Source organism: Silurus aristotelis (assembly GCF_946808225.1).
Source record: "Silurus aristotelis genome assembly, chromosome: 19".
NCBI classification, from domain to species: Eukaryota; Metazoa; Chordata; class Actinopteri; order Siluriformes; family Siluridae; genus Silurus; species Silurus aristotelis.
The window spans coordinates 10,862,026-10,884,366 of record NC_139592.1 but is presented as its reverse complement, the minus strand read 5'-3'; the positions used below and the strand labels follow the sequence as shown (position 1 = coordinate 10,884,366).

Sequence of the window (22,341 nt, the reverse complement as noted above, 5' to 3'; positions counted from 1 at the left end):
TTCTCATGAACATTCTCATTTAGCCTCTCTTTAACTCTCTTAGCCTAAAGGTAAGCAATGTTGGTCAGACTGCAATAAAATATTTATCCCAGTTTTTTATGAAGTATTTAAGTGCTTTTATTAACCCCAAAATGGTGTGCTGTGTATTTTATGTCGATTTGATTTGTGAAGTGTTCTGTGAATACAGGAGTCCGGTTTAAAGGTGAACCAGCCTGCTTCTTTTGCTGTGAGTCTGAATGGTGCAAAAGGTGTCATAGATGCTAAAGTTCACAGCCCATCTGGGGCATTGGAAGAGTGCTGTGTCACTGAGATTGATGAAGGTAATCCTTCTCAGTAGTCTTTTTTTTATTATTATTATTTTTTTTATGTGAACACAATTTTTTTAGTAAAGAAACACTTGTCTGTAGGACTTGGCAAAATTATCTGTACTATGCAAAAAATGCATAAAGTATTTTGAAAAACGTGGGGTAAATCGTATTTAATTTTGTATCAAAGATACAGCAAAAATGCTGTACAAAAAATGCTTTACTAATAAGTACGCAACAGATCTCCATTTTCCTTAGTAATATTTTTCTTCTTTGATCTCGTAGATAAATATGCAGTTAGGTTTATTCCCAGAGAAAATGGTTTGTACCTAATTGATGTGAAATTCAATGGCTCTCACATCCCTGGAAGCCCCTTCAAGATCCGTGTGGGAGAGACCGGCCAGGCCGGAGACCCAGGCATGGTGTCTGCTTATGGGGCTGGTCTAGAAGGAGGCACCACTGGTATGTTTATTCATGCTATGTCTGTGTCGTAAGAAGCCTGCAATTCTAGTTTGATATTTGTAACAGTGTAAAATTCTCTTGTACCTCCTACAGGATCACCATGTGAATTCATTGTGAACACAAGCTCAGCTGGTCCTGGAGCACTGGCTGTGACCATTGATGGCCCCTCAAAGGTGAAGATGGACTGTCAGGAATGCCCAGAAGGGTACAAGGTCACCTACACACCGATGGCTCCTGGAAACTACCTAATTTCTATTAAATATGGTGGACCCTACCACATTGTTGGCAGCCCTTTCAAAGCCAAAATCACTGGTGAGAAATATGATTTTCTTAATCTGTTACATTTTCCAGTAATGTGCTTTCCTTTAAAACAGAGCAAACATCTTTTTGTAAATTGTCTTGCTGGATATGTAGCATTGGTTTTGCTTTTATGGCTACTGGATATGGAATGACCATTCGCTTCTCACTGACTTCTCAGGTTCCCGTCTGGTCACTAGTCACAGCATGCATGAGACCTCTTCAGTATTGGTTGATCCTGTGGCCCGCAGCATGACAGCCACCCAGCAGGCGGCAGCACCAGGCTGGAGTAGCTCCGATGCCAGCCGTGTGGTAGCTAAAGGCTTGGGGCTCACAAAGGGCTTTATCAACCAGAAAAATAGCTTCAGTGTGGACTGTAGCAAAGCAGGTATGTTTTTGTATGACTGTCAGGTTCGCCTACAGTAATGGATTATGTCAAGATTAACTTGTACAATCGTTACAAACATTTCTGATTTACTGCATGTTTCCTTATTTGACAGGACGAAACATGCTTCTGGTTGGTGTGGATGGTCCTAAAGTACCCTGTGAAGAGATTCTGGTTAAGCACCTTGGCAACAGGCTCTATAATGTGTCCTACCAGCTGAAAGAGAAGGGCGAGTACATCCTGGTGGTGAAATGGGGTGATGAGCATATTCCGGGGAGCCCATACCACATCACTGTCTAATGACAGTGCCTCAAGTATTAGCAGCCAGCCACTGCAAGAATCCTGCATCCCAATGATACATAAACACTGAATGTTCTTTTGCTGTCTCATTATTTTTTCCTTTAGTTTGTACCCATACCCCCACAACTTGACTGATTCCATACTTTTAGCAAATCTGGATGTGTTTCCTCCACCTTTACATTCAGCTGTACTGTTTAAGCTGGTGCAGGTTATGGTAGCTCATATTCGTCAAGGTTTACACCTGTGAGTTACTGATTGGACTTAAACAAACAATGCAGCAGTGACATTTAAAATAAGGGCTAAACTGTGATTAGCAGCAGAAGGGATAAGGTGTTGCATCTTTTGAAAGAGCACAGGTTGGCTTGCCAATGGGTGACAGGATAATCGTACTTCATAATACCGCTTGTGCCTTTTACACAACAGGTTCACATCCGGTGCCAGTTTTGTGATTTTACCCATTTTCTTTGGTGTGTGATTTCTATTTTCCATTGCACTTTGTAGAGCTGAGCACTGTCACCTTTCAATGATTAAAAACCTTGAAACAACAGACTGCGTTTTAGGACATTTGTGCCAATAATTAAGTAAATAAGAGGGATTTTCCTTTGGATTAATTGGGCCAGAGACAAATTAAAAGGGACAAGGATTTTTGTCAGGAATAATCTGAATTTATAAATGCAAATAGTTGGAAAGAGTCCTCCCAGTTGCACTTGCTCTCACTCATCTGACTTTTTTTTTTTTTTTTGTCCTTGTATAACCAGTATTGCATAAATAAAAAGAAAAAAAAATCAATGTTTTAAGACTGTTACAGTATTTTGATAATCAATAAAGATTTGTCCTAAGTATTTTTGTCAATCCAAACTTGTAGCTTGTCTTGCTTTAGACATTTCTCTGTCAGACCTACAAACATAAGTACATCATCTCCAGATTTTGTTTGTTGTATGAAGGAGTGGGGTGAACAAAATGTTACCTGTAGCTACTTGTATTTGGCTTGCATATGTAAATGGTTAATATTATACTACTTTAAAAAAAAAAATACTGACTTTGAGCAAAAGTTTGACAATATATACTGCCCGTTAAAGGTCATTATTTCCTTTGGACCGCTTTTAGCTTTGATTACAGCATGCATTCACCGTGGCATTGTTTCGAAAAGCTTCTGCAATGTCAACATTTATTCCCATCCAGAAATGCAGTAATTTTTTCCAAAAATATCTTGTATTGATGATTTTGAAAGTCTTCTCCAGCACATCCCAAAGATTTTCATTGGGGTTAAGGTCTGGAGTATGGTGGCCAATCCATGTGTGACAATGATGTCTTCTGCTCCCTGGACACGCTCGCAATTTTAGCCTGGTGAATTCTGGCATTGTCATCTTGGAATATGCCTGTGCCATCAGTGAAGAAAAAATCTGCTGATTGACATTCTGGTCATTCAGGAAGTCAGCTAAACTCATTCTTTGGGCACATAAAGTTGCTAAACCAAAACCTGACCAACTTCAGCAACCCCAGATCATAGCACTGCCCCATAGGCTTGTCTGGTAGGCACTAGGCATGATGAGTGCATCAGTTCACCCGCCTTTTTCTTACCCTGATGTGCCCATCGTTGTCCGACATGGTTGTTTAAGAATATGTATGAATACAGTTCAGGTTAAATAGCTTGTTGCCAGCTGAAACATGATCGGCTATTCTGTAATTATTCAATGGGAGGCTCTTACCTATTTGCTTACAGTAGTTAAAGTCCAGGTGGTGACTTTTTTTTTTTTTTTTTTTCCCCCAGATTGCTGGTCAATTTTCCAGCTTTCTTTTTATGCCTAAATATTAAAATAAATGTTTTTTTTTTCTTTTTCAATTTATCTTACTACTGTTTTAATTTAATTAGAACTAAAACAAACAATACAATGTGGTGTTTGTAGTTGAAATTTAGCTTAATTAGCATGATTCTTCGATAATGTGTTTTTTCTTCCTTGGGCTCCACTATTAAACTTATCAGAACTCAAAAAGCATTTTGCAATGTGTATAGACTGATCAGTAACACCAGAGGAACTGATAAATAGAAGAATTAATATTGTATATATGTCATAGAAAAACATTGGATTTCATGACATGCCAAAAAAAAGGACTATATAAGGAATTTAAGAATATGGAATAAATGGTTATATGTACACCTGTTCCTCTGTCGCTTCATGACATGCCAAAAAATAAATATATAATGAATTTATGATTATGTAATAAATATGTAAACTTTTAATACAGTTTTATTTGTAAAGTGCTTTTAACAGTGGCTTTTGTCCCAACGCAACTGAATGGAGAATGCCTATTAAGTTATTTTATAAGTTTATCCCTAATGAGCAAGCCAGTGGGGACAGTGGAAGGAACAACTCCCTGGAATGGTACAAGTAAGAAACCTTGAGAGGAACCAGACTCAAAATGGAACCCATCCTCATCTGAGTGGCACTGACTGTCCATCCTTTATAGTTTTATCATTGTTGAGGTTTACTTTTCAGTGATGGGTGCTTAAATGCAGAACTATTCATGCAAACTGCAGTCCTAAGCCACATTATATTAATTACAGTCCAAATTAATCCTCATAGTTTCTGAGTTGCTTCGTAACTTCATGGATCTCTAGGCTGTTCATGTGAAACCATCCTTGGCTAGAAGAATGGTCTCCAATTGAAGAGAACTCCATCCAGAGGTAGGGCATCTGGATGAATCAGGTGAATCAGAAGAGAAGAAAGGGACAGTATCACTGTTTACTAGTGCCTCACCAGTGTCCATCAGCTATTACATGAAATTATCATGCTGTCAGCAGCAGTGTATAAAATCATGTCAAGAGCTTTCAACATCTTAATGTGATATCAATAACTCTAAAAAGCATGGTATGGTCTTTACAGTAGTCACCAGATCTGAAGCTAAAAGAACACCACCAGACTATGGGAGATTTTGATTTTTACCTTCACAATTAAAACACTAAAGAATATGAGATGTTCACCTCTACAGTAGAGGTGTCTGCTTTATAGATACAGCTGGCGACTCGTTGTCCTCAGATATCTGACTAACACCCAGTTTCAATATTATTTCACACATTGGTTTATTTTTCGAACTTCAGAACAACAAATCCGAATTTTCTCAAAGTATCACGTCCCCAATATTTAGATTCCCCACTCTGAGGGCAGAACCCGGTGTTGCTGGATTAACCCGAGCTGTTACAGGGATCTGGATGTAATAATGTGTGCATCATTTCATACAGAAAAAAACCCTTAACAGAGCAGGCTGAGTTTTATAACACTGATGCAACTTCCTGAACCAGGGCTTTACAATGATCCAAATAAAATGGCAGGCAGTGAATGAAATGAAAGCGCGAAATAGAGGGTCGACTCCCATTTCCAAACCCGAGTCTTACACTCCCATTTCGTCCTGTCGCGGATGAGGGAGCCGCCCAGCCCAGGCTAGCTTCTTGCTAGGAAAGTTAGCGCTCCCAGGACAAACGCACCTACAGGTGAGTGCAAATATTTATACATTATAATTTGAAATTTAACAAGTATGATCCGATATATCCGCATAAATTGTTTTTTTAAACCTCTTTTTAAGCTTTTCTTTTTTTTTTTTTTTGCTTTGGTGTCGCAGAGCACTCCAGGTAGCCAGCTAGCTCACCATTACTAGCTAGGGAGCCAGCGGACACAGACATTCCCAGCTTAGGTAAAGGTGGGCTGTTTTATTATGCTGCAAATGGTCAGAATGTCTTATAAAGTCGTCTAGGGTCAATACAACTAACAACAACGTTTTCTACATCAGCAATGGACATGTAGACACTGTCCCTCCAGATGCTAATACAGCGGTGCGTCTCGCGCATGTGTAGGAAGAGGTTTCCAGATTTAACAGGCTGTAATGAGTTTTATTTCTGTCTCTGCTTTCACCCAAGATCAAATGTTTGCATGCAAATCCAGTGTTCTTATAATCATTGGACATTTTTACTAAATACTGCAAGAACACTTCCTATTATTTGTGTTTTTTTTTCCTTTTTCCTCCACCGCAGTAAATATTGAATAAAGATGGAGTCAGCCTGAACTTATTTAGTTTGGACTACCTGGACAAAATGAGCCATTATATAGTTTTCAGATATATTTATTTCACACTAGCTTATACCCCTGTCCAAGACAAATGTGCAAGAATGAAATAAAAGCCTTCCTGGGTGCTGAAGGGCCACCATGTACTTATTTTGTTTTGCAACTGGTTGGAGAAAATACCCTTAGTCTTCTTGTACACAAAGGTACAATCATAATAATGGTTTTAGCAACTCAGTGACTGTTAAAACAAAACACATTGAATGGACACTGAATGGCACAATATTGCCTCCTTTTTCCACCCACAAGGCTTACATGTTTATAGAAATCAAAAGGGGAAAAACACCTCATTCAACATCACTGCATTTATTTGATTAATTCTTGGTACTTTCCTGGACCATTCAAAGTTTCATATTTTGCCACTTGTTTTTATTTTTTAACAGGAGGGTGCAGATTTTTGGTTAGTTCAACTGGCAAATGTAAATAAAAACACAAAGCAAGACACATTTCGGTAGGAGCTCTGCCTAAAATGTCACATTTTTAACATCTTAGACATGATAAACAATGTACCCTCATTAAAGTTTTCCTAAAAATATTTAACTTCTAATGTGATTATGTTGCAGGAGTCATTTACTTTGACATCATTACTTGTCATTGGTAGACATTAATGAACTTAATGGGCCTTGGAATCATTCCACTGGTCATTCTCTGCTATAATTTAGAAATTAAATAATTGATATCTGTTTAAATCAGTGGGTTTCAACCTATTTTGCTAAATTGGAAATTTGCGAGTACAATCAGCGCAAACCAGATAGTGAAAATCCTTATATGGTCCTTCAAGCTAGATAGGAAAACTTCCTAACATTGTTGATGTATCTATTAGGTGTTGAAATAGGCTCAAATCAGATTTAAACAGGCTTATCAGGAATATACTTTGAAACTAACATAGCTTTATTTTAATTTTGGCAGTATATATTTTTATTTATTGAAAATAATTATTATAATAACTATTTTTGTCTCAAACTTTTGCAACTGCTCACTTTTGTGTTTAATTTTTGTGTGATTTGTAGCACAGTCATGGCCTCATTAAGCTTCAAGTCCTCTGATGAGCTCTGTAAACTTTTGGATGAATATGGGATTAACCATGGGCCCATTGTGGGTAAGTAAAATTTATATTATAATAAAATAAATGCAACAAGAGTTTAACAAAATACCTTTTATACTATTTGAAAATAGTATAAAATTTTATTCGCACGGGACAGTGAATGTCACCTGGGCACTTTTTTGTGTGCATATACCACCACCATTAACTAACAAGTGTCAAAGTATTTCATATATTGCCAATGTTTCCTTCTATCCTTTGTGTCTCATAAAAGTTGGAGCTATCTGTGTATTAGCTTTGGATGTGGGGAGTGGTGGCTCCAGTGGTTAAGGCACTGGATTACTGATCGGAAGGTCGGGGGTTCAAGCCCTGGTATTGCCAAGCTGCCACTCTTGGGCCCTTGAGCAAGGCCCTTAACCCTCTGTGTGCTCCAGGGGCGCCGTATCATGGCCGACCCTGCGCTCTGACCCCAGCTTCCAAGCAAGCTGGGATATGCGAAGAACAACATTTCACTGTGCTGTAATGTATATGTGACAAATAAAGTCTATTCTATTCTGGCTATTCCATTATTATGTGTTCAGTCTATGACTTAGCTAAAAAGAATACTGCTACTCATTATAGCCCTCGTCTAGCACTTATACAGGGGTCAAAGTTGAGTATCTCCACTAAGTTGGGGCTCCCACTGTGCTTTGGCATAGTCTACAAGACCTGCATCCCATCACAGCTATTCCATTGGGTCTTGACTGCACACTGAGTTTGAGCCATTAGCCAAAACACATGAGCCCCAGAACCATTATATACTAGGGTGGAGTGGGGTGTCCCTCCACACATGTTCCTTCTTCCTTCTGGAAAGAATCGCCCTCTAAACATGCACTTAGTCTTATCATTTGCTCTCAGACCAGTAGGCCTGTGGTTAAACTGGTGTGTTTGATTCCAGGCTAGAGTTTGCTTCATTCTGATAACCTCTTATTTACTCCACCCAATTGTTCCTTTTTTTTTTAGTTCTCACTCATTCTAGCATCTCAAGACTATCAAAGCGTAATAGAGCGTTCAGCTACTTTTTTGGGTGTTTTTATTCCATGTGGGCTCCACTATTCACAACTTTAACTCAAAGTAATTTCTGGCTGTAGGACTCTGACTGTACTCTTATTGAACAGTGCTTATAATAATGCCTGCTGTAAGACTCTGGGTAAACAGAGACTATTAATATGATAGTAACATATCCTTTAGCCTCTTACCACATTCACTGTCCCTGGCTTTTAATTGTTAATTTTTAAAATTATTAATAGAGTGCTGTTTCATATATAACTTGCATTTTCTAGACTCTACCCGGAAGCTTTATGAGAAGAAGCTGTCAGATGCCATGGCCAAAAAAACAAACCGGTCTTCTGACAAGACGTACTACAGAGAAGAAGGTAACAACTTAAGTTATTAAATATACATTATTGACGCACCATAATTCTAATTTTTGAAACTTAATCTGACCTACTTGATCTTATTTTTATTTTTATTTTTTACAGAGGAGGAAATCACATATGTTAGCTATCACCCACCAGTAAGTTTATGTAGCAATGTATTGAGTACACTTGTATTGCTTCCAATGATTTGTCTAAGTGTAATCTGTACCATATTGTCAATTACAGGTGCAACAGGAAAAATCTGGAGATGTGTAAGTTCATTAGGTATATTTTATACAGTATATACATTTGCATGGTTTGATGCATTAATTGAAAGCATGTTTATTTGTTACCATGCTATTGATATGTTGTACAGTTATATATGCATGCTGCCTTCACAAATTGGCCACTTCCCAATATAGCTTTAGTACAAAGTATTCTGTATTCAGACACACCCAAAGAGATTTTACATGTATACACATCAAATTTGTATCCCAGGAAACAAGATATGTTTAAAAAATAATGCAAGTTTTCCAAGAATCACAAATTTTGTCCATGTATTTTATTATTCATTCCTTAATGAATTAAAGGGGAGTTCTGATTAAGTTTTTTCATAAGAAGAAATAAAATAATGTATCCTATTGTTAAAGCCAAAGAAGTAGTATAGTCACTCATCTCATCTTCATCCCTCTCTCCTATTTTCACATGCCTTTTTTTTTATATATATATATTTGAATCCAATTTTGGAAAAACTTATCTATGAAACACAAGGCCTATCGTCAGCTACACTCAAACTGCCCACCGGAGTGCACCCCGGGCTAGATCAACAGCCTACACAAGCACGTCGATCCTGCAGGATGCTAGTCCAGGAACAGTCAAATCTGATGGAAGTAAATCTGGTGGTATACCAGGGTGGCTGCGTGTGTTGATTTTCATTATCATTGCGGTGTTTCTTTACTATGTGTACTCAAATATGGAGTCAGCAGATGAAAACCCTTTTAACAAGATTGATGCTTAAGTAATGAATCCTTTATTGCTTACATATAAAGATATACCAAAAATTCTAATTTTCCCATTGAGGTGATCTATTCCAGTGTTCATTATAACATTACAAGCACAATTGTTTTTTTCTAAAAGGAACTTTATATATTTGCTTATTTTGTATTAACTGTACTTGGCTCATGAACACTTTTACATTAACATGGCTGTGTTGTGTAAAAAGGATTTGTTTGCCTTTTTAACTAAATCATAAATTATATGCTGGTTGTTCAACATATTAATTCATTTTATTTTATATATTAAGCATAAAATTGGTGAATGTAAGAATATTTTGTTGAATAAAAATAAAATAAATTTTAAATGCCATTATAAAATAAATTGTCCAAAATGTAATAATTTGTTTGTCCTTGAACATTGTCTAAAGAACCATTTAACATTTTTGGGTCTGTTGAAAGTAGATTTTTATTCCCTTTTTATAACATTTATGATACTATGTACGTCTAAATGACCACTGCCTTTCCAACCAACAGCATGAAACGTAATTTAATCCTTGCCAGGAAAATCCATTCTTAGAGTGGCAGCATCCATTATCAAATAACTCCTGAAAGTTAACAACGGTAACATGGCTAAATAATAAAATAATTAAAAGACTGCCAATAATCTACAATAGATAATCAGAACTTGCTTTTAGTTTATGAGCATTATGTCCTACGTTGTAATTTCTAAAACGGGTCACCAACAAGGACCACATGAGTAGCCCGCAGGCCTTTTCTAAAAGTAGCTGTTTCCTACTTTGTTAAATCATTGTTGATAATTATTATGAGAAATCATTAACATGATCAGTGTCTTCACATAGATGAATCTCATTAATTATTAATAACATCTAATAAAAGGTAAATTGAGCAAATTTGTTATTTCAGATCAAACTGAAAACTGCGTGTATCAAACTGGTAGCCCTTCACATTAATCGGTACCCAAGAAGTAGCTCTCAGTTTCAAAAAGGTTGGTGACCCCTGTTCTAAAATATCTACTTTTTAAAAAATAAAACAAATGTGCATAATTTACCTTAATATGAAACAAAGTAATAAGAACACAATTTGGTCTAAAAACATCAAATTGTAGACCATTACCAACCAGAATCATGACCCAGGACTGTGATGATGACATTGGTGAAGGAAGTAATGAAGACAAAAACTGTAGCAATAATGTTCAATGTGTTCGGTTTAGGCTGCTTCCTTTAATCATCCAGGTTATGTTTCACTAAGGAGTAGAAAAAAGAAAAAAAAACTTTTCCAAAAAACAAAATATATCATATACTTAAATACAAAAATATTTTCTCCATTGTAAACCTACCAATGAAGATCAGGAGGCCAACAATGACCTGGGGTATGATGGACAGACTGATGAGTACAATGAGATGGAATTGGTAATCAAGCCTTAAGCTAAATCAGGAATGAGATGCTCAATAAAAGAACATATATTCGTGACTGATTAGGTGTCCACATACTTTGCCATACAGTTAAGTTAAGAAAGTGTGTTTTAAATGAATAGAAATAATTACAGACATAATAACAAAAACAAAACAAAAAAGAAACCAAATGAAACAAGAGAATGCTGGTATTTTACCAGAAAGAACCTTTTCAATAGAACAATACTATCACAACAGTGACATTTTTGCACAGTATCCCACTAGGGAAAAACTACTACCAAAAATAGGTCAATGGATCACAAACAGCCAAGGACAAACTTGGTATAGTGTAATATTTCAATAAATTAAGATAAGAATTGTACTTTTAATACAAAAATTTTGTATGTATAGAATAAACTTCCCTTTGATGTTGAACACTCTATACTTAAACATTACATTTAACTTTTTTCCTGGTTGTAAAAAGAAAGAATATTGCTCAAAAAGCCTTGAACATTTAAAAGTAACTAAATAACTAAAAACTATTCATTATAATTGCCAGTATAAACTTTTAAATGGTAGTTAAAAATAGTTACCAGCATTAGCTAACACACCAAATGTAAATGCAGTGTTTAAAGATATTTCTGATGCATTGGGAATTTTCCTTTCTCTCTCCATATCATTGAGAGCACTTTCAGGATTAATTTGTCCAAGAGTAATAGTCTGCTGCCTAACCTAGTCTATTAAGTTCAACCAACTTGCTGTTATTTGTCCCTCCCACCACCACACCCACCTATGAACATGAACAGAGTGGTGACATAATGTGGACATTCAAACAAAAACAAAATAATAATCAGTGATAAGGATAAATGATTTATTTTTATTCACATCATAATTGAAGCATTTTACCTATAACAAGGTGACCTAGTTTATACAAAATATTTACATAAAGGAAACACTTTGGGGGAAACAGATTTTCACTAAGAAACCCACGCTTACAATGAAGCATCAAATATATTATTACTGGTGAAGAGACAAGAAAGCAGTGAATCTATTTTTCAGGGCCTCCAGTTGGTTGGCTGAAAAGAAGCAGCAATTACAAAAAAAGTGTCAGGCAACACAGATAGAAGTGCACAAAACAAGAAACTTATTTATTTGGGAAAGTAAATAGTAAAACCACAATCTTCCTTAAATAAATATGAAGAATAATCTTATACAATACAATTCTTCATCTTTTTTCATATTTAATATTGTTATCTTCATTAATGCAGTCAAATTTATGCAAATTCCAGACATAGAAATTAGTAGTACTCACGTAGTGTGTGTTTCTCTCCATTGGCCCAAAATCGCTTGTCTGTCTGTACTTGTTTCACAATCTCAGTCATTGTGGATGAGGTTTTGGACAGCTGCTGCAACGCTTCTATTTCCTGCATAACAAAGATATTTTGACCATCTTAAAATCAAATCTCATTTATGTACTCTTTCTAAAAATTATAAAAAAATAAATTAAAAAAATACTGGTTGTGTGAGTTTTTTTTTTTTTTTTTTTTATCATACTGGAAAATCTTAGTGCTATGATATATGGAGTATTACCATGTTGCATTGGTGCAGGAGCTTATGTACATATTGAAAGACATATGCGTTTGAATTGAGGACAGGTGGTGCTCTCTGGCAGTAGCCCCTGAAGTCTGTGTTGTAGACCTGACTGAAGGCAGTCATAAGCTGAGCCATGTCTGATATGGCCAATTTCAAAGCACAGGGTGCCAGAGAGGCTGCAGGGCCTGATTGTTCCAACTGCAGGAACTCGCACTGAAGAGAGAGATTAGCAAGTGTTTAAGAGAAGAATGGCAAAAAGTGATGAGGTAAAAAGTGCATTATTAACATATATTTGAAACGCAATCTTGAAACTGAAGTTTTCCTGAAAGCTCACCTCTTTACGTAGCTCCTCCATTGTACACAGAGTAGACTGCAGCAGAGCAGTAGCTTCAGCTATGCTGTCATTACTAAGTTTAACACATGCTGAATCATGAGCACGACCCCTTCAACAACAGAAAAATAAATAAAGATTATGTCTTGTCCAGTGCACATTCATGTAGAGATAAGCGTAATATGGAGGTTCATTCACAGTTGGAAAGAGGTAGAGGAGAGACAGAAAACAAAACCCTCAAACAGAATTGCCTGTAGTGTATACTGAGCCAATAGTACATCTACAAAATCATGACATATCTATCAAAAATTCTTTAAAGTAATTCTAAGCAAATAACATTTGTATAGTCCTTACAGCAAATCCAATCAGATTCCTCTCTGATGGTACTGCATGATGGATAAATATCTGCCTATATTTCTCAGCATTGAGGACACCATTAACCTCCACCAAACCTCCAACTCCATTTGCAGAAATGCAGCCCAAAACATGCAGCAAGGAACCTCAAATCATGCTTCACTGTTGTCTGCAGGCACTCGTTATTATACCATTGTCCAGCCCTTAGGACAGATATTTCAGATTTTGACTTGTCAGTCCAGAGCACCGGCTGCCATTTTTCTGCACTCCAGTTCATCAAATCAGAGGTATGGCTTTTTGGCTGCAAATTCTATCACAAAGTTTACTTCTGGCCAGCTTTCTCCAGACAGTCAATGGGTATACCTGGGTCCCACTGGTTTCTGCCAGTTTTTGCTCATGTCACTGCTGGACATCTTCCAATGTCAAAGGGAAGTAAGCATGATGCGTCTTTCATCCACTTGGCTGACCACTGCATCTATGGACCTCAAAACTGTGGTTTCTTTGCGCTATTTCAAAATGGCTTAAACAGCACATCTTTGACACAGCGTTCCACGAATATACTGAATTCTTAGAATGTTTTTACAATATACTTTCTATAATCTGGTAATTGTTAAATTCATGGGTGGATGTAAACATACTCATCAGTTTTAATGCTCTTAGTCCGATTCGCCTGTGTGGCTTTGAGAAATTCCTGGATGTGTGTAGACCAGGGATTGCACACAGGATTCATTAGCAGAGTCAGATCATTTAGGTGGTCAGGTGACATCAGCTCCTTCAGCACATCATCATTTTTCATGCTGCCACCTCCGCAGGACTGCATGTCCATTTTACTGGAGAACGAACAGAAGTGAAAGTTCTTTTAATAACAGTCAACAAAGAAAGCAATTGTTTATGTTTATTTTTTAAAGTAATATATACAGCAGTGGTTACATTGTCTTACCACACATCTTTTTTTCAGTCCAAAATATAATATTGACTGTTAACATGTGCTATGGTCTTGATTTGCGGTGGACAATAACTAAGAAAATTTAATTAGTTACTGTACTTGAGTAGCTTTTTCACGTATCTGTACTTTACTGAAGTATTTCCATTTGGGAAGACTTTAACTTCACTACATTTCAAAGTCTAATAACTTTTCTCAACGACATTTTGCAAAGTCAGTCATTCATGAGTGCTTAAAAATGGCTAAAAATTCAGCATGTCACCAATCAGGGTAGAGTGTGTGCTCTGTTTTGAACTTGTTTTGATTGCTGCTTGGTGGTATCTACTTAGCATACACATACAGTTCAGCATTAGTATAACAGCAAGCAAAACATTTTGAGAGGAATAAATGATGGAAAAAAACCTGTGACTATAACTTGCCTGTGGCCTTATTTGGTTTAGTATTTGAAAAGAAGGTTTTGGGTTTTGCTTGACTAATTAATATATTTTTAGCAATAGACTGTTTAGAGTAACAGTCTTTTCACATAAACTGAGTTGATTAAGCGAGAGTGTTTCGACAAAAATGATAATAGGAACATTATAGCCATAATAAATCATTGCACTTTGGATTCTTAAATACATTTGAAGGCAAATACTTTTGCACTTTTACTCAAGTGAAAGTTTAATGGGAGCACTTTTAATTTTACTGGAGTAAAATTTTACCTAGTGTATCCCTGCTTTAACTTAAATACACAGTTTGTGTTCTTTGTCCACCACTGGCCCTGATGCACTGCACACATCCCTCTGCAGTGCAAGAGTGTACTGGCTACAGTCATCTATACAATTCAGAATGTCCTGTTTGCCACATCAATATTTAAAACCTTTATTTGTTTACATATTTAATACAATTTTATTGACAGTAAATGGTTTTGTTTGTTTCTGTTTTAGAAAACAGAAACCGAAAGCTATTCGACAATCCCAGAAACAATACACATAAAAAAACACTGAAAAAAAACAAACCTGAAATAAACACTCACTTGGATGATGTGTCCTGCTGTTCAGCAATCATTAAAAGCTGCTCCAAAAACAACAGCTGCCGTAATGGTGTGGCAAAACCCTGTGCTCAGACACATCAACAGAGCAGTCAACTAGGAACTAAACCAACAGTCTGTACAACTAAGTAGTGTAAAATCTTCATTAGTGTAATATTTTCAAGCTGTAAGACACCAACAGGTGACATTTAAACAATTGAAAATGTTTTCTGACGTGACTTTGTAGCAATATTTTAAGAGGAAATTTGATATAAAGTGATAAAGTAAAACGTACCTTGACTAACTCGTGGTCATCAGCTTTACACAACAGCATTTCATGGCCAAACCGTGTAATCTCTGTTTGGTTGAACGAATGAATAAACAAACAGAAAGAACCACAAACTTGACACTTTTATAGGCACAAAGTGACTATTTTACCTTTTGCCACTTCCTCAGTTTCTGCCGATTTGATAGTTGAGAATTTGTCTTTCAGGGATGGGCAAATTCTTCACAACACACAAAAACAGTTTGATCTCAGATACATTGCCAGAACAACTGGTCAGCATGTTCGATGTGTTATTGTGTGTTAAACATACCTGGTACAAATCCATTTCAGTATGTCCATGCGGTGTAATGAAGGAGTGCAGAGGAGCTCCTGCATGCTGTCCGCCTCTCTCAGGTAAAGACCGTCCACCGAGGGACAGGAGAGTCTCTGCACACAACAGAACCACCGCATTCAGCCGGCTCATTACAGCAGCTAGCTAACTAGCATCACATAGCTGCTTACGAGTAATGCTGAGTTATATTACCGTAAAAGCATCATATAGACACTAAAACCAGGCGTAAATGGAAACTAAATAACAGTTATGGTGGCCCAATGCAACGGTTATATTTTCCCAGCACTATAAACTGTTATTTACACTGCTAGCAAGCTAACTCGGTTATAAGTATCATAGTTTAAGGTTACTGTAGCCACTATAGCTACAATTTTGCAATGTGATACATGTGACCTCAGGTTTGTGTTAAATATATATTATTATAAAAGTTTACATTACCAGAAGGCTGCTATAAACACGCAGAGAGACCCGTTGTTCTTTTGAATTGCCCGCCATGATGTCTTAGTCTGTGTATTTTGCGAACTTTTCATACTCACACGTGTCCACTAGGGGCAGTATCGCTTATCAGAGAAAAAGAAAAAGAAAAATTGAGGTAATATAAATATTGTATCCTAAAGTTCTGAGGTTTGATGTGAAAACATATATATAATTTCCATACATGCATACATTCAATTTAATTCTATTTTATTTCTATAGTTTAACATTTTTTTTATGTATATTGTCCCATAGCAGCTTTGAATAGGTTATAAAATATTAATTTATGCAAACTGCAGTCCAGAGACACTGAAGTAGACTGTAGATATAAATTACAGTCAAAATCTATCCTCGTAGTTCTTGAGTTGCTCAGTAACTTTATGGAACTTTAGAATGCTTATGTGGAACCTTCCTGAGCTGAACCATGTGGTCTCAAATTGAAGAGAACCCCATCCAGAGGTTGGATGTCAGGATGAATTAGGCAGATCCGGAATAAAGAATAGGGCAGGATCACTGGTCACTGGTACCACAGAAGTATGTTTAACAAAAGATAGATAGATAGATAGATAGATAGATAGATAGATAGATAGATAGATAGATAGATAGATAGATAGATAGATAGATAGATAGAGAGAGAGAGAGGGAGAGAGAGAGAGAGAGAGAGAGAGAGAGAGAGAGAGCGAGAGAGAGAAAGAGAGAGAGGGGGTGATAGGGAGAGAGAAATAAGTATTATTATGTATCCTCATTGTTACACAAATGTAAAAGACACTATCAAGGTGATTGGGGTCAAGGACTGCATTTTTATATCTATAAAAAAATAAATAAGTAAATAAAATTTCCCCCTGGGTTGATTACAGTGAGCTGTCTATACATGTTTGTATTTACGATGTACTATTTGCAGCAAGTTTTTATTACCGCCATACTTTACATTTTAGGATGATTTGTGCTTCAGCAACTCTCTTTGGCTAATTTCTCTTTGCTGAGGGCCTTCACTCCTCACACCCTTTTGCCACTTCAACAGTTGTCCCACCACTTTTGGTAGGTACAAACCACTGTCCATACTGAACACTCTACAAGTCATGACCCCTTTTATTTAGACCTAACGTTGGCTCTGTTAAAGTCACTCTGAACCTTTTGCTTGCTAATTTTTCCTGCTTTGCACACATCACTTCCTAGAACTGTTCATTTGTTGCCTAATATACCCTTAGTCTTGATAGGTGCCACTGTAACGAGATAATGACACATGATTGGCTGTTAATGATGTATATACCTATCCATTTCCATGTGAGTTGTCAACCTGTGATGTATAAGGATTATAAGTATGCACACGGAAATGAAACCCAAATTCAGATTTGTTTCTCCTAAAAACTTTCTCCAGTGGTCCTAATTGTTGTTGTGAGCTGTTAAAAAGGCCACATGTCATGTTTGGATGTGTTAGTGTTAATACTTAATAATAGTCCAGAATAGAACATATGCAATAAGTGAGTATAAAATACAAGTCTCAAATGTTGAAGGCATTAGTACTTCGTGGCTACAGCACACATGACAATACCCATTCAAAACTTGACTAATGTATGTTCTTGTTGTAAGTATGCACCACACCTTCTTGCTTTACTGTGGCTATTGCAAAGCTCTAAACTCTAGAGGGCAGTGGACCCTTTGAAACATTTACAGTAGCATACATAACAAATCAGACCAATAGACTATCTAATCCCAACAGATACACACGCTTTACACACAATACACACCTGAAAATCCTACTTTATGGCCAGTTATTATTACTGTATTCACTAAAATCTATGGTTTAGTTAAAGAATAGTGTAAAATAATTAACCACTCTGACATTAGAATTTATTTTTCAAGAATGTTATTGCTTCTGAGTATGGCACATATGTGTGATTCTTATTTCATGCATGTGTGTTCACAAATTTTAAAGGAATAAGCACAGCCACACAATGAAACACAACCACAGACACTGGTCAAAGTTATTATTGTACAATACTTTGTTTTTTTTATACAGACAAAAAGTGTTGACTTATTTTCCCAGTAAATTCTTAGATTTCCATACAGTTTAGTCTACAGTATACAGGTGTGTTCTTTCATCATATATAGATACTTTTTCTCTTAAGTAACAGGCAGGTAATTATTAATATATTTAATAGTCTGGATTTTTTTTATCTTCTTTTTTTGTCTTTTTTTTTTTTTTGTTCATTTTAGCGCAGTAATTGTATGCTCAGGAGAATGTGCAACTGTCTGTTTTTCCCATCAGTTAAAAGAGCACTGCTGGAAAAACAATGATAATTATATAATCATAATAATAATCATCATCATAATAATGTACAAGATGTTTCATTTCAGTATTTTACAAAAAAGCAAAACAAAAAAAACTAAAATAAAGAGGGGAAGAGACAAAAAAGATAAGAAAAAAAACTATGTGCTTAAATTGTAAACAAAAGATGCACGTGCACATTTTGGCAAAAAATGTACAGCATTGGTGCAGTTGTACAATATTTTATAATTTTAATATTTCATATATTATATACTCTTTTCACATTATTTCACCTTACCTTGAGTGAACCTCCTACAACAAAATGGAAAAAGGCAGACAATGCGAGTTTTTGTTTTCCTTTAAATATTCGTTCAACACTTTTGAATTTTCATCTGAGAATAGTTGACTTGGTGCAGGTGGACATACTTCAAATGATCAAATATAATTTATCTGTCAAAGAAGTTAAATGAAATTTGGGGCTACAACTTAGATATTTAGAACTGACATCCTTCAAAGACAATTTTAGATTTTAAGACTATTCTGATGCAGTTAAGCTTTGCTAGATAAGGTTAGGCAAAGTATATATCATAGTCATGAGTTATGCAGTAAAGCGATCATTTCTGCCTCTACTGGCCATGGTTTCAGTGAGCTGACTGAGTCAGTGCATTGACATGGGTCCACGCTTCCTCAAAACCTACCAGCGCTCTCAATTCATGAGACTCCACTGGTACTGTTAGTAACATGGACCAATCCAATGGTTTAGACACATGTAAAAAGGGATACAATTTTTTCCCTTGAAGTATTTAAAATGGGTGGAGAGTTCACATGTCACACTATGTTCTATTAGTCCTTCTGTTTATGCTAAAATCTGAACACCATTCAGCTCTATTCACAAGTGGACACGCCACCCATTTCAATCTTTGTATTCAGTGACATGTAAGAGGTAATATGAGCCATCACTCCAGTTTTGAGCTCTGTGGCTATAAGAGGAAAAGGGAAGCAGAACTGGAGAAGAACATTTGCAGTCAACAGCACACCAATGGCTAAGGAGAAATGTATGTCTGACCTACTGCTGAAGAGACACTAAAAAGGTTAGCATTGAAAATGGACCATCCACAGACAAATGTGAAGTTAAACAATGATGGCAAGGTGTGCTATGATATTCAACACATGCTGTGAACAGACACCGCTGAGCAATGCAACAACATGAGCCATCAGCATTCATGCTTGCATTATACACTGTCAACATTTTCCAGTCACTGACAACTGGGCACTCTAGAAAAGTATTCTATACAGATAAAGGATTTCTGAGAGGCCTATGTACACATTATCAAGCTTATTTCACAAAGCTGTAGACAGGGCAGTCTGTTGCATAAGTGCCGGTCCTATTTCCCAGATGATTGTATTGCATTGCAATGCATTGGCTAGGAGCAATGTGATCTTTGTTGTGCCAACCCGGAATTTGAAGAGGTACAATGGATTTTGTACCACCTGGCACTCAGATCAATGGAACGTTAATGGAATGTACTCAGATCTAGCATTTTTATTATGTTTCATGGTGTCGGTGTCATGCTTGTGATGGTATGTTATGGCATTTGAATTTTTTGGTATCACATTTTTGTCTGATACCAAAACCTCTATAGCAAAGAAAAGTGCATTTGCATTTTGTCAGAGTCCACTGGTGACCACAGATATACTTAACTATTAAACCAAACCAGTGAGCTCTGATCATGTGCAAAGGTGATGCCAGTCTCACAGATTGTCCATCGTTTGTTTTTATGATATTTTTAAGCACATGATGAAAATCGTGGCAGTATAAGATGAGCATTTTCTAGTCTGGTTCAGATCCTGAAACCACAATCTGCAGTCAGATTTTGGACTTGATCACAGACATTTAGCACTACTTGACAATGTTAAATAAAGGAAAATATTAACCAAAAAGCAAAAGTGACTATGAATGAATTTAAAGGGCCAGAAAGCGTTGGTTATGAGTGAATCATAGTACTTCACAATGCTTTAAAGGGTAAATGCATTTTGTTGGCGAGATTTGCAAAACAAGTAAAAGGAAACTAAATGAACAGTCCTAAATATGCAATGGAATGCTGATACTGGGCAAGTCCTCATCCAGTGTAATATTTAATATATCTGCCATTGTGATCACCTAAGTGATCCTCAGGCCTGTAATGATGTGACTGGAAGTCAAGTCAAATCAGTGGATATTCTGTGGGTATTTTGCCCAAATCTTCTACCCTGTAGCAAAAGAATGGCTTTGCATTTAAACAAATCTTATGTCCAGTGAAAGATTAATCAATTGTTCTTAACAATAGGCAGCCAGTATAATTTGCTTACATTTTTTCATGAATATAATTTTATTTAATGGAAGAATGAATGGCAGTAATGTTTAGTTTTGTTTTGCTATTTGTAGACTCTTTAAAATGTAATTGCTCATAACTTTAATTTATTGTATCTTTGTAATGTTAGTACTTATTTTTGTTTTGTTTTTCTAGTTTTGTTTTTTGTTTTTTTTTAGGACAGACACAACACATACACACACAGAAATAGACAAAGCGAGACTGAAAAAAACATCGCGCAGACAATAAATAAATAAATAATTAAATAATTAAATAAATAAATATATGTGTTAAAGCTACTCCATAAACCATTAGTTATACTGTAATAAAATTTGTATTTTCAAATATAGTGATGACAATCTGAACACTAATGATGATAATAGACTGTAGAACTAGTTATGATAATAATAATAATAATAACAATAATAATGATGTTAATAACATCAATAAAAAGTGGTGTGATTTGACCTCTTACTCTGTTTGCATGTAATGCCTTTGCACTCTGGAAAGTCAAGTCACAGATGTGATTTTACCATTCACCATTTGCCCTCAGCATCCTATCTATCCTTTCATCTTAACATTTCTGCATTTTTTTACATGAAAATAAACAATTTCTGTGTTGCTCACCTTCTTAGCCCTGGTTTTAATTATCACAGATGCACCATACATTGACCTCCTCTCAGTACATTGAGAGGAGGCAGTGCATGTGTGAAGCTGTAAAATATTTTGGGACAGTGGTTTGTGGTGGTAAGAGAGAATAGCTAGACTTTGTGTGTTTTTGAGTTGTTTGGTTGAGCAAGGGTGAGCAGACGAATACTGTATCCACAGAAGTTCCCCCATCATATCACAGAAATGCATAGAAAGCAATGATTATCTTCTCACTGCTCTGTATCCAAAGTCCATCGAGTGCCCTTTCTCTGGAGTGCAGGCAGTCAGAGTGAAGTCTCCAGGCTGAGAAGGGGGCACATCTGTCGGGAATGGGTGGTCCAGTGTGCGGTGAGTTCTGTGGGCTGGGTCAGGTGATGCAGGCTGCTCTGATTAGCATTGTTATTAAGGTTGGGGGTAGCTGGGAGGCTGTACTGGCGGTAAGGACGTGGTGGAGGACGGGATCGCTGGACCGGAGGTGGAGGTGGTTTGCGGAAGGCCGGGTGCAGGTGGTGGTGGTTGTGCTTGGACAGCTCAGACTCATCGTCGATATCTGTGTCATCGATCAGCGGGATGTTGTGCATGAAGTCGTTGATGAGAAACTCGGGATGTGCCATGAAGTTGTGGATGGAGTTTCTGGACTCAGGCTTCTCGATGCCATCATAGAGGGAGCTACGGAACGCTTTCACCACCCGCATCTGAGTGAGAGGATGGGATATGGAGAAGGGACCAGATAAGGGAGAAAAAGAAAAAAAAGAGTGTAATATGTAGGGATCAAGAAAGAAAATGACAAGAAGGAGAACAGGAAGAAGAAGAGGCAAGAAAAAGGTGGAGTGGAAAAAGGAAGAAAAGACAAAAGGGTGTGTTTGGAGACGGGGTAGAAGCAAAGATATCTTTCAGTTTGTACCTGGTAGTCAGAGCCTTTTCTGGACATGCCTTAAAATGCATAGACAGCTCAAGATCAAGTTGCTGCAACAGAAATTAAAAGCTAACCATTTTAATGTATGGGTGTATGTACAATTTGTTTAAAAATACTTCATTTTAA

At 36.6% G+C, this 22,341-nt stretch overlaps 4 protein-coding genes across 15 annotated transcripts in view; 2 read left to right on the top strand and 2 right to left on the bottom strand.

The window, feature by feature from the left end:
• The window catches only part of flna (filamin A, alpha (actin binding protein 280)), a 28,838-nt gene extending 26,542 nt beyond the window's left edge, over nucleotides 1-2,296 (top strand). For all 4 annotated transcript variants that reach the window (XM_083570043.1, XM_083570041.1, XM_083570042.1 and 1 more), the window contains 5 exons: nucleotides 188-320; nucleotides 591-767; nucleotides 861-1,079; nucleotides 1,246-1,452; nucleotides 1,565-2,296. In XM_083570043.1, coding sequence (XP_083426169.1) covers nucleotides 188-320; nucleotides 591-767; nucleotides 861-1,079; nucleotides 1,246-1,452; nucleotides 1,565-1,749 — 921 coding nt within the window. In that variant the 3' untranslated portion in view covers nucleotides 1,750-2,296. The remainder of the gene's footprint in view (nucleotides 1-187; nucleotides 321-590; nucleotides 768-860; nucleotides 1,080-1,245; nucleotides 1,453-1,564) is intronic.
• Nucleotides 2,297-4,785: 2,489 nt separating this feature from the next.
• Nucleotides 4,786-9,695, top strand: emd (emerin). Of its 3 annotated transcripts, none has more exons than XM_083570061.1 (7): nucleotides 4,909-5,239; nucleotides 5,368-5,439; nucleotides 6,875-6,963; nucleotides 8,229-8,321; nucleotides 8,427-8,461; nucleotides 8,550-8,575; nucleotides 9,075-9,695. In XM_083570061.1, exons 3-7 carry the CDS (start codon nucleotides 6,882-6,884, stop codon nucleotides 9,319-9,321), a joined length of 483 nt encoding a protein of 160 aa, XP_083426187.1. In that variant the 5' UTR covers nucleotides 4,909-5,239; nucleotides 5,368-5,439; nucleotides 6,875-6,881; the 3' UTR covers nucleotides 9,322-9,695. The 3 variants fall into 3 exon arrangements, with proteins under 3 accessions (XP_083426189.1, XP_083426187.1, XP_083426188.1); XM_083570062.1 differs by having other exon boundaries at nucleotides 5,099-5,239; nucleotides 5,368-5,445; XM_083570063.1 differs by lacking the exon at nucleotides 5,368-5,439 and having other exon boundaries at nucleotides 4,786-5,239.
• A 1,865-nt stretch (nucleotides 9,696-11,560) lies between these two features.
• Nucleotides 11,561-16,131, bottom strand: haus7 (HAUS augmin-like complex, subunit 7). The gene is made up of 10 exons (XM_083570052.1): nucleotides 15,996-16,131; nucleotides 15,537-15,652; nucleotides 15,379-15,446; nucleotides 15,236-15,297; nucleotides 14,947-15,026; nucleotides 13,627-13,818; nucleotides 12,638-12,746; nucleotides 12,301-12,516; nucleotides 12,023-12,134; nucleotides 11,561-11,786 (listed from the first exon to the last, which is right to left on the bottom strand). The coding sequence occupies exons 1-10, from the start codon at nucleotides 16,050-16,052 to the stop codon at nucleotides 11,728-11,730; spliced, it is 1,071 nt and encodes a 356-aa protein (XP_083426178.1). The 5' UTR covers nucleotides 16,053-16,131; the 3' UTR covers nucleotides 11,561-11,727.
• A 1,871-nt stretch (nucleotides 16,132-18,002) lies between these two features.
• The window catches only part of atp2b3b (ATPase plasma membrane Ca2+ transporting 3b), a 42,480-nt gene continuing 38,141 nt past the window's right edge, over nucleotides 18,003-22,341 (bottom strand). For 5 of the 7 annotated variants that reach the window (XM_083570046.1, XM_083570050.1, XM_083570044.1 and 2 more), the window contains one exon: nucleotides 20,789-21,994. In XM_083570046.1, coding sequence (XP_083426172.1) covers nucleotides 21,969-21,994 — 26 coding nt within the window. In that variant the 3' untranslated portion in view covers nucleotides 20,789-21,968. Of the gene's footprint in view, nucleotides 21,995-22,341 lie in introns of all 7 variants that reach the window. The other 2 variants (XM_083570047.1, XM_083570049.1) reach the window with 1 other exon arrangement.